This window comes from Scyliorhinus torazame, chromosome 19 (assembly GCF_047496885.1).
Source record: "Scyliorhinus torazame isolate Kashiwa2021f chromosome 19, sScyTor2.1, whole genome shotgun sequence".
NCBI lineage: Eukaryota > Metazoa > Chordata > Chondrichthyes > Carcharhiniformes > Scyliorhinidae > Scyliorhinus > Scyliorhinus torazame.
Window position 1 is genome coordinate 145,191,013 of NC_092725.1, and position 12,140 is coordinate 145,203,152.

At 46.1% G+C, this 12,140-nt stretch overlaps 1 protein-coding gene across 3 annotated transcripts in view; it reads right to left on the bottom strand.

Moving 5' to 3' along the window:
• Positions 1 to 11,239, bottom strand: part of LOC140396585 (uncharacterized) — a 43,654-nt gene extending 32,415 nt beyond the window's left edge. Inside the window, exons 1-3 of one of the 3 annotated variants that reach the window (XM_072485375.1) lie at positions 11,154 to 11,239; positions 10,748 to 10,824; positions 3,119 to 3,936 (exon numbers count right to left, since the gene is read on the bottom strand). In XM_072485375.1, coding sequence (XP_072341476.1) covers positions 3,119 to 3,936; positions 10,748 to 10,824; positions 11,154 to 11,170 — 912 coding nt within the window. In that variant the 5' untranslated portion in view covers positions 11,171 to 11,239. Of the gene's footprint in view, positions 1 to 3,118; positions 3,937 to 4,650; positions 4,779 to 10,747; positions 10,825 to 11,153 lie in introns of those variants that run through there. The other 2 variants (XM_072485376.1, XM_072485373.1) reach the window with 2 other exon arrangements.
• Between the last annotated feature and the right edge of the window lie 901 nt (positions 11,240 to 12,140).

Below are 12,140 nucleotides of genomic sequence, written 5' to 3' on the forward strand. Positions count from 1 at the left end.
ATCTCCCTTCTCATCTTCCAAAGGACCAATATTTACCTTAGCCACTCTTTTTTGTCTTATATATTTGTAGAAGCTTTTACTATCTGCTTTTATGTTCTGAGCCAGTTTACTTTCATAGTCTACCTTACTCTTCTTTATAGCTTTTTTAGTAGCTTTCTGTTGTCCCCTAAAGACTTCCCAGTCCTCTAGTCTCCCACTAATTTTTGCCACTTTGTATGTTTTTTCCTTCAATTTGATACTCTCCCTCACCTCCTTAGATATCCACGGTCGATTTTTCCCCTTTCTACCGTCTTTCTTTTTTGTCGGTATGAACCTTTTCTGAACACTGTGAAAGATCGCTCGGAAGGTTCTCCACTGTTCCTCAACTGCTTCACCATGAAGTCTTTGCTCCCAGTCTACCTCAGCTAGTTCTTCTCTCATCCCATTGTAATCGCCTTTGTTTAAGCACAAAACACTCGTATTTGATTTTACCTTGTCATCCTCCAACTGTATTTTAAATTCCACCATATTGTGGTCGCTCCTTCCAAGAGGATCCCGAACTATGAGATCATTAATCAATCCTGCCTCATTACACAGGACCAGATCTAGGACCGCTTGTGCCCTTGTAGGTTCCATTACATACTGTTCCAGGAAATTATCCGGGCACATTCTATAAACTCCTCCTCAAGGCTGCCTTTACCAACCTGGTTAAACCAATCGATATGCAGATTAAAATCTCCCATGATAACCGCTGTACCATTTCTCCATGCATCCGTTATTTCTTTGCTTATTGCCTGCCCTACCATCCTGTTACTATTTGGTGGCCTATAGACTACTCCTATCAGTGACCTTTTCGCCTTACTATTCCTGATTTCCACCCAAATTGATTCAACCTTGTCCTCCATAGCACCAATATCATCCCTTACTATTGCCCGGATGCCATCCTTAAACAACAAAGCTACACCACCGCCCTTACCGTCCATTCTATCCTTTCGTATAGTCTGATACCCTTGGATATTTAACTCCCAGTCGTGACCATCTTTTAACCATGTTTCAGTAATGGCCACTAAATCATAGTCATTCACGATGATTTACGCCATCAACTCATTTACCTTATTCCGTATACTACGAGCATTCAGGTAAAGTACACTTATGCTGTTTTTTATGTCTTTGTTATGAATCCTAACACTTTGATCAGTAACTTTTCGCAATTTATTTTTCCTCTTACCCTTTCTCCTAATTTTCCTCGTCTTTGAACCCATATCTCTACATAATAACCTGTCACGTAACCTGCTGCCTAGATCTCCATTAACCATTATACTGTCCATAGCTTTACACTTCCCTTCCCCCCAACTTGCTAGTTTAAAGTCCTTGTGACCAACCTATTTATCCTATTCGCTAGAACACTGGTCCCAGAATGGTTCAGGTGAAGACCGTCCCAACGGTACAGGTCCCTCCTGCCCAGTACCGATGCCAATGCCCCATGAAATGGAATCCCTCTTTCCCGCACCACTCCTTTAGCCACGTGTTAACTTCCCTAATTTTCTCAACCCTATGCCAATTGGCACGTGGCTCGGGTAGTAATCCAGAGATTATAACCCTGGAGGACCTGTTCCTTAATTTAGTCCCTAGTGTTTGATAATCCCCAAACAGGTCCGCTTTCCTAGTCTTACCTATGTTGTTAGTCCCAACGTGGACCACAACAGCTGGATCCTCCCCCTCCCTCTCCAAAATCCTTTCAAGCCGATCAGAGATGTCCCTCACCCTGGCACCGGGCAGGCAACATACCATGCGGGACTCTCGATCTGGCTTACAAAGGATACCATCAATCCCCCTAATTATAGAATCCCCTACAACTACCACTTGTCTCTTTGCTCCCCCCTCTTGAATGGCTTCCTGTACCACGGTGCAGTGGTCAGTCAACGCATCCTCCCTACAGCCCTCTTCCTCATCCACACAGGGAGCAAGTACCTCATACCTGTTGGACAAGGTCAAGGGCTGAGGCTCCTCAACTCCTAAACTCAGGATCCCCCTACCTGCCTCCCTTGCAGTCACACCACTCTGTCCCTGACCACTGTCCGAATTAACAGTACTTATTCTACCGGGTGTGACTGCCTCCTGGAACAAAGAGTCCAGGTAATGTTCCCCCTCCCTGATGTGCCGCAGTGTGTGCAGCTCGGTCTCCAGCTCATCAATTCTGAGCCAAAGTTCCTCGAGCAGCCAACACTTGCTGCAGATGTGGTCACTGACGGTCTCAATGGGATCCACCAGCTCCATCATCATACAGCAACAGCACATCGCCTGTCCAGCCATATTCATTTAGTTAATTAATTTAAATAATTATTATTATTTTTACATTTTTGATATAACCTTAAGGATAAACCCGAACACCAACAAAAACACAGCCACTCACCCGAACTCAGTCACTCACCTAAACTCAGATGCACTCTGTTCCAATCAGCTCTCTGTGACTAAAGGCACTCCTGCCACACCTTTTGTGCACTCACCTCTCCCAGCACTGTCCCGGCTCTCTCCTCCCGCGCTGTTTTCGCTGTCCCGGCTCTCTCCTCCCGCGCTTTTTGAATCTCCCGTCTCTCTCCTCCCGCTCTGTTTTCACTGTCCCGGCTCTCTCTCCTCTCGCGCTGTTTTCGCTGTCCCGGCTCTCTCCCGGGCTTTTTAAATCTCCCGGCTCTCTCCTCCCGCGCTGTTTTCGCTGTCCTGGCTCTCTCTCCTCCCGCGCTTTTTAAATCTCCCGGCTCTCTCCTCCCGTGCTGTTTTCGCTGTCCCGGCTCTCTCTCCTCTCGCGCTGTTTTCGCTGTCCCGGCTCTCTCCTCCCGCGCTTTTTACACACGTAGCTACTTATTATAGTGAAGCTTTGCTGTAGAAATCCAGTAATCCTATATCACTAGTATCAATTACTTGTTGCAAGGTTTTCAAGAACCAGAAAGGCTCTGTATGTAACCCCCATGTTTCTAAAATACCGCACAATTTGCAGATAATATTGCATGTGCGACAGAGTGGACTTTGTTAATCAGACGCATACAAACAAAAAGAAATGGAACATTATTTTATGTTATTTTCTTTCTTATTAAAGCTATTTTAATAAGTGAAGTAATAATAAGCACATCCAGACTCTTACCTCAGCTTGTATCCAAGTCATTTTTACTTGGAAAAAGTTGTAACAGGCAGATAATTGATTATTATAAATCCACCCAATTAAACAAGATGCTTGCTTGACATGGAGATTGGTCGCAGTGATAGGAGGTTCCTTTTGCACCTCGTTCTCTGAAGAAAGATACATGTCCTTTTCTGTGTCGTCCTCTGCAGAGGAATCAATGTCTTGCTCGAGCTCATCCTCTAAGGAAGCATAAGGTTCCATATCTGTCGCATTCTCCGGAGAATGGGACGCTTCTACTTCTGACTCATGCTCTGAAGAGGGATCCATTTCCGGATAGTTAAAAGGCAGTAATTTGTTTTTGTCCACAAAGGGATAGGGATGAGGATAGGAATGAGGGTAAGGACGGGTCTCAGGAATAATCACATTGGTTTTGGTAGGATAGTTATGTGGAGGACTTACAAGATAGGGACGAGGAAAATCTTGGGTAAAAATTGGTTTGTTCTGAGGGTGCAGAGGATGAGGACGGCGAAAAGGCGAATCTGGTTTGTTGTTCTTCGGCAAAGGATAGGGATAATAAGCTATGGCATTGCTGTCGGGCAAAGCTCCGGAATGGGGGTGAGGCGCCTTTACATTGTTGTTGTCAGGCAAAGTAATGGAATGGGATTTAGGGACCTCTGGGTTGCTCTCAGGTAAAGGATGGGAATAACGTAGCTCTTGGCTTTTCTCAGGAACAGGACGAGGGTAAGATTTCAGTTGAGCATTGTCAGATAAATGGTGACGCAGGGACTGTATTTTCTTCTCATTTAGTCGACTTGCTGAATTCCAAATACTGACAGTTGCTGTAAAATAAATAAGATAAACACATTGATGTCCTTCTCATTAGAGTCATTGGATCTTTATAATTCAGCTCATTGCAATGTGACTGAACTGTGTCATTTGTCTCTCAGGTGAGATATTAAACTGCGGCCTCACCATCTGCCTCTTGGGTGAATACAAACGATCCTGAGACGCTTTTTCAAAAGCGAGCTAAGGAGCTCTCCCCCAGGTTTTGGCCAATTTTTATTCCTCAGTCGACATCCCAGTAACCAAGAATCTGGTCCTTGTCACAATGTTTTTTGGGGAGTATTTTGTGCCCTAAATGGCTGCCATGTTTCCTACATTACAACAGTGACTGCTCACCTCAGCAGCTCCTCATTGGCTGTTGGGCAATTTGGTACCCCACCCCCCACCCCCTGTGGTCATGTGAGGAGCTGGATAAATACAGGTCTTTGAAGAAATATTTTGTGGTACGGACTGCCTCAGTGTATTGTGCAATTGAAAAATTAGACCAAATAAAATTATTACACAAATGTTATACAGCAATACAGTGGCGCGATTTATTTGCTGCATTGTGCCTGAGTGAGAGCACGACGAGGCCATAGGATGGCGGGAGAACCCAGAATCAAGAACCACCCCGGGCACCGGGATGTGGGGTGGGGGGGGGGGGGGGTGGTAAGGGGTAAATGAGAGTCCCAGGGTGAAAGACACTGCTGTTTGTCGCTACTGTCACCCACCAATGTGTATCTCTGTTCTGGTGGAGGGTGGGGCGACAGCTGTGCCACGAATACGATGGTCTCTTTGGAGCTCCGCTCCGAGGTGTTCTGATGGGAGGCAGGAGTGGGTCTGCATCGTTGGATGGAGATCCTGCGGGAGAATGGACATGTGGTCAGTGGGAGGGATGGGTCAGTCGGTATAGCATTGACAACTCACGTGTGACAGGTCATCTGGGTGGGGCCAGTGGATCTTCACCTCTGCGGCGTACGCCAACTCTACGCCAGTGACCGATCTGTCCTCGGCCCCCCCGTGACTTCCAGGGCCTGTTCCTCTCAGGAGATGAGGACACTGATGTCTGGTGCCCTCCCGCCCGGTTGGACCCTCTCCTGTCTGTTTTGAGGCATTGTTAGCCACACGCTTCATTCATCACGGGGGTGGGGGGAGTATGGGGGTCATTATTACTCATGGCTGCATGTGGGAGGCTAGATTCCGGATCTCTCTGGAGACGAGACTGAAGCTCAATAAGCACCTCTGAAATGGAAAGTGCTCTCAACTAGATTTCAAGGGTTCTGACAGACGATTACAATCTGAAATTTGTTTTGGAGAGTAACTTTTATCAGTCACTTTTATGTCTTTCAGAGGACGGCCCTTCTTGATGTCAAGCAACAAAGGGCACTTTGAGGGCATTCACTGAACTATTTGTGACCTTTGAGGGACTGTGCATTGAGAAGAGGGGCAGTTCCACTGAGAGCCACCCTTCCCTCGCTTCTGACCCTCTACAACCCTCTCTCAGTGAACCCCCCACTCAACGAAACCCCCCCCCCCCTTATGACTTAGCTAGGCCTCGGTCATTCCATGATCCTGGGACTCCAGTGGATGTTTTGCTGCAGCAACCAGGGCCTTCCGTGTGGTGCTGCTGAGCCCAGGCCAGTGGGACCTTCACCCCTGGGGCCTTGATTCCAGAGCAAGGCCACTGCTGGCCTCGCCCTTGCCTGATTGGCATGTGGTCCAGTGGACCTTCCCAAAAACCCAGAGTGCAAGTCTCATGTCAGTCACTGAGCCGCAGATGAAATCCCCAACTCCTCAACACGGAGTGAGGAGTGAGTAAATGTGAAAATACCAGCCTTTTTAAAGATGATTTATTGAAGGTGTTCTCAAATGACTTGAGCTAAATTCAGATTTCATAACATGGCCCAGATAGAATCACAGAATTGTTGACTATTATAGTCCAAAGGGTGGTTATTCGGCAAATCATTGCCTGTGTGTTAACCCTTTTGAAAAGCTAGTTCCTTCCCACCACCTGAAAATTAGTCCTCATCAGGTACATTTTAATACATTTATTCTTGGGTTGTGGGTGTCGCTGATCGGGGAATGCAACTATGCTAAACGTTCCTAAAGTCTAACTTTGTAGTACAATTTAAGAGGTTGCGGGAATAGATGGATCGGCAAACGTATATACGCAGGGCAGCCCCCAACTGCGTGACGCACCATTCACTGACGACAGGATTCTCTACTCCCGCTGCTTCTCAATGGGATTTCATGCTGTTTGTGTGTGTGTGTGTGTGTGGGGTAGGGGCGTGGGGGAGGGAGGGGGGGGGCGGTGGTGAACAATCCCCAAATCCCCAAAACGGTATTACAAAGAAGAAGGAACTTGGGGGGCCTGCTTGCAATACCACCACTGGGCAACCATGGCCGAGAGAGTGAGGAGGTGGGTGAAGGACCCTAAACACGGAATGGACCAGGATGGAGGAGTCCTCCTGTACAGGAACAACCCTCCAGGGCCCTCGCCATGGCAACGCTCTCATCCCCACCAGCAAAACACTCAACCAGCCCAGTGGTGGTAGCCACTCTCCAAACCTGGAACCAGATGAGGCAGCATGACCGAGGTGTCCATCGTGGCCACCAGCTGTGGCAACCAACGATAGAGAGACTGGAACTACCAAATGGACAGGAACTCCGACATCTGTAGGTCAAAAACTTTCTCTGCAAGGAGAAGACAGCTTAGCCACGAACCCCAGGAAGCACAGTGCTGGAGGAGTTACTGACACGGACAGTCTGGGAAGCACAGTGCTGGAGGAGTTACTGACATGGACAGTCTGGGAAAGGGGAGCTGCAGGATATATACGGGTGACTCTTAGAAAGGACGCGCTCCCGACTGGGTGAAACAAGGGAAAAATGGGAAGAAGAGCTTGGGACGGAAATGGGGTGAGGACTTTGCAGTGAAGCTCTGAACAGCACCAACTCCACTTGCTCATCTGCAAGGCTAAGCCTAATGCAGTTCAAACTGGTTGACAGAGTGCACCTGACCAGAACCCGAATGAGCAGGTTCTTCCCGGAGGTGGAGGACAAATGTGAGCGGTGCCAGAGGGGCCCGGCCAACCACACCCACATGTTCTGGATGAAGGAACCAGACACGGAATGGGTGAGGATGGAGGAGTCCGTCTGTACAAGAATGACCGTCCGGACCTCACCATGGCAGCACTCCCATTCCGGCCAGCAAAACACTCAACAAGCTCCAGACTGCTCGGGTTCTGGACAGCCTTCTTCGAGGCAATGTGCAAGGTTGTGGGGGTGAGGGTGGAGCCGTGCACGAGAGTGGCAGTCTTCAGGGTACCAGACCAGCCAGAGCTATTCATGAGGAAGGGAGCCGACACCCTTGCCTTTGCTGCCCTAATTGCCTGCCGGAGAATCCTGCTCGGCTGGCGGTCAGCAGCACCACCCACAGCTGCAGACTGGCTGGTAAACCTGGCGGAATTCCTCCAGCTGGAGAAGATCAAATTCGCTATCTGAGGGTCAGAGGAGAGCAAAACGTGGAGGCCATTCACCAACTTGTTCCAGGACCCGTTCGAAGCCAACAGCCAATAGGGCGGGGGGAGAGGGGGGGAAGATGCACGGGAGCCCAGGGGACCACAGAGAGCAGGGGAGTAGAGACAACCCTGGCAACTATAGACCGGTGAGCCTCACGTCTGTAGTGGGTAAAGTCTTGGAGGGGATTATAAGAGACAAGATTTATAATCATCTAGATAGGAATAATATGATCAGGGATAGTCAGTATGGCTTTGTGAAGGGTAGGTCATGCCTCACAAACCTTATCGAGTTCTTTGAGAAGGTGACTGAACAGGTAGACGAGGGTAGAGCAGTTGATGTGGTGTATATGGATTTCAGTAAAGCATTTGATAAGGTTCCCCATGGTAGGCTATTGCAGAAAATACGGAGGCTGGGGATTGAGGGTGATTTAGAGATGTGGATCAGAAAGTGGCTAGCTGAAAGAAGACAGAGGGTGGTGGTTGATGGGAAATGTTCAGAATGGAGTTCAGTTACAAGTGGCGTACCACAAGGATCTGTTCTGGGGCCGTTGCTGTTTGTCATTTTTATAAATGACCTAGAGGAGGGCGCAGAAGGGTGGGTGAGTAAATTTGCAGACGACACTAAAGTCAGTGGTGTTGTCGACAGTGCGGAAGGATGTTGCAGGTTACAGAGGGACATAGATAAGCTGCAGAGCTGGGCTGAGAGGTGGCAAATGGAGTTTAATGTAGAGAAGTGTGAGGTGATTCACTTTGGAAGGAATAACAGGAATGCGGAATATTTGGCTAATGGTAAAATTCTTGAAAGTGTGGATGAGCAGAGGGATCTAGGTGTCCATGTACATAGACCCCTGAAAGTTGCCACCCAGGTTGATAGGGTTGTGAAGAAGGCCTATGGAGTGTTGGCCTTTATTGGTAGAGGGATTGAGTTCCGGAGTCATGAGGTCATGTTGCAGCTGTACAGAACTCTGGTACGGCCGCATTTGGAGTATTGCGTACAGTTCTGGTCACCGCATTATAGGAAGGACGTGGAGGCTTTGGAGCGGGTGCAGAGGAGATTTACCAGGATGTTACCTGGTATGGAGGGAAAATCTTATGAGGAAAGGCTGATGGACTTGAGGTTGTTTTCATTAGAGAGAAGAAGGTTAAGAGGAGACTTAATAGAGGCATACAAAATGATCAGAGGGTTAGATAGGGTGGACAGTGAGAGCCTTCTCCCGCGGATGGAAATGGCTAGCACGAGGGGACATAACTTTAAACTGAGGGGTAATAGATATAGGACAGAGGTCAGAGGTAGGTTCTTTACACAAAGAGTGGTGAGGCCGTGGAATGCCCTACCTGAAACTGTAGTGAACTCGCCAACATTGAGGGCATTTAAAAGTTTATTGGATAAGCATATGGATGATAATGGCATAGTGTAGGTTAGGTGGCTTTTGTTTTTTGACTTCCCATGTCGGTGCAACATCGTGGGCCAAAGGGCCTGTACTGCGCTGTATCGTTCTATGTTCTATGTTCTAAGTCACTCACCACGCTGACTGGGTAATATATCGCCGTTCCTTCACTGTCGCTGGGTCAACATCCTGGAACTCCCTACCTAACAGCACTGTGGGTGTACCTACACCTCAACAACTGCAGCGATTCAAGAAGGCAGCTGACCGCCACCTACTCAAGGGCAGCTAGGGGTGGGCAATATACGCTGGTCTATCCAGTGAGGCCCGCATCCCGCAAATTAATATTTAAAAATATACGGTGTATCTTCGAGGAACAGTTACTGTTTTCTGTAATGGCAGATTCAGAATTAAAAGTTAAAAATGGAAATACACAGAAATATGTTGCTGCTATTTTAAAACCCGCTTTCAAATCTGACTGTCCGCACTAATTGAAAGAGGCAGCTGGGCTACGAGGAGCTCTGTGATTCCAGTTTAGTTTTATTGTAATCTCTAACTGGCACTGTTAGACTGAACTTGCAGTGGACTGAATTATCACAATCTCCCAGCCACACAAACCTATTGCTCTGCCATAAGTGGGTCCTCTATACATAACATCCAGACGAGTTCACAATGCTCAGCAGAGCTGGCAGACGGCAGCTGATGGTCACCTCTGCAGATACCCATCAAACCAGCTGTAAGTGAACATAAAGCTCCACACAGCGGCCTGTGAATGAGAATTGTGTACTTTGGGATAGAATTGTCTATGCACTATTCAGTTTTATAATTGTTCCTCAGTACATTTGAAATTATAATTATATAATTGCATTATAAAGTACTTTCCAAAATTGTTTGAAATAATCAATAGATGATAGTGGGATATAAGGATTACAGTGGTTACCTTGCCAGCTGTAAAGCTCATACCTTGGAGTCTGTAGGTTGCAGCTTTAAACCCACTCCCTGTGGTGATCATAGATTTTAAGCTGACACCAGTGAAAATACATTGCCCATCTTAGCACTGCCTGGAGGGAGAATTATAATGTTGGAGGCTGTCTTTCAAAGGAGATATTAAATTGAGGTCCTGATTGCCACCTCCGATTGACAGGAAAGATTCCATGGCACTAAGAGCATTGGGGTTGTCTCTAATGATCCAGACAATATTTATCTTTGAACATCATTAAACAAAGAAATGATCTGGTAACTATCAGGCGGCTGTTTGTGGGGCAAATTACTGTATTTCGTACATTTCAACGGTGATTACACTTTAAAGTTCTTCAGTGCCTTCACCATTCTGCTCCGAAACATCCTGAGCTTGTGAATGGCTCTATATAAAGGCAAGGCTCTTTTATTCTGAGAATAGTCTGTAGTTTAAATCACACCTACATAGCGGCTGATAGATTTGCAAGACCCCACCACGTTGTGAAATTGTGCGGCACGGTGGTACAGTGGTTCGCACTGCTGCCTCACCGCGCCAGGACCCTGGGTTCAATTCCGGCCTCGAGTGACTCTGTGTGGAGTTTGCACGTTCTCCCCGTGTCTGTGGTTTCCTCCCACTGTCCAAAGATCTGCAAGTTAGGTAGGCTTATGGGGAGTGGGCCTAGGTAGGTGCTTTTTCTGAGTATCGGTGCAGACTCAGTGGGCAAATGGTCTTCTTCTGCACTGTAGGGATCCTATGAACTGCAGGCTAAAGTTTTTCAAATTGGGGTCACATTGGTAAAATCTATTGAGATAGAGGATATTGTGAGCTCAGATGGAATTATGCAATATTGTTAGATTTTTTATTTAATTGATATTTTCCAACTTATAACTGAAGATGCCTAGGACAAAACAGAAGATCAACTTCCTACCAATAAACAGCACAAAAGATGATATATGATTGAAACTACCTGCAGCATCAATGTAGAGCAGTGCAGTGAGCAGCAAAACTGTCCTCGGTTTCATGCCGTAAAATGTCTCCACGTGCCTAAAATAAAAAGCGAAAGATTTAATTTCAATGCCAAAGCGATTTTACTTTTCTGAAGCAAAGCAGGGATTGTCCACTCTGATTCTCGTTCTTCAGTACGATCATTTCATTCTGTGGCAATTATATATGAGACAAAGCGAGCAGCTCTTTGAAACCGCAAGACGCAGTTACAATTGGTTAGATCGGTATTGATGTCAAAATCACTGCTGACCAATAAATGGCTGACAGGTTCTGATTGGAGCAGGACGGCCTGGTGGGGTTGCTGAAGATTCCAGAGCAGAGTATTGCACCTGATAGTCATACAAAACAAAATTACATTATTTCCCCACCTTACACTGTTAGTCATTTAACTCTGGGTGCAGGAGATAAAGCCAAAAGCTTGTGTTCTGGTGAACATTATAGCTCGGATAAAGACCCCCAAATAAATGGAAATGCATTCAATAAAGCTATTTAAATCCATGCTGATTGCCACTGCATTCTACTGATAAGTAACTTATTAAATGATTTTGGTTGGAAACTAAAAATTCTCTATGAAACAAAGCAGAGAACAAAGTGTTTTGTTCTGCACAGAAATCATTGAAAGCACACAATGAAACAATTAGCATCAATGTCTTTTTTTAGACTTGATTTTATAGTGTCTGTGAATTGTTACATTACTTATAAAGTGGAAGTGTACTTTAAACTTCAGAACACAAGCGGAATACTGCAGATGCTGGCAATCTGAGATCAAATCAGAAAAGGCTGGAGATATTTAGCAGATCGGGCAGCATCTGTGGGAGATATAGCTGTTGTTAGAATTGATCCAAAATTTTAACTCTTTCTCTTTCCAGAGATGCTCCCTAGCTTACTGAGTATCTCCAACATTTTCACCTGACAGCAACCCAATATTAATTGACTGGAAATTAATTTTCAAAATCTCCCCACTTGGTTAGTTACATTGTTCTACAATTTTCAATATCCTGGTAAAATATTTTTTAAAATACTTTGAGTTTATTGCACCCAAAATAGTCAATTTAACTGTTATCACCCCGAAATAGGTGCAATTCGCTGAAACTTGCAACAGTGATTAATTCAGCATGGGAACTTGGCTGTTTGATAGTCAGGGTCATCATTTAGTGCGATTTTTAAAATCTAGTTCAAAAGATTGCGGAAACACGTTTCGTCTTGAATATAATTTATGCTGAAAATTGATCAACTTATTCTGCCAAGCTGGTCAACTTTGGGCAAATTCTGCTGAAGGAAACAATGGCCCAGATTTTCCGGTCTCCAGATCAGAAATACTAGGCACATGACACAAGATGCACATCATGACCACA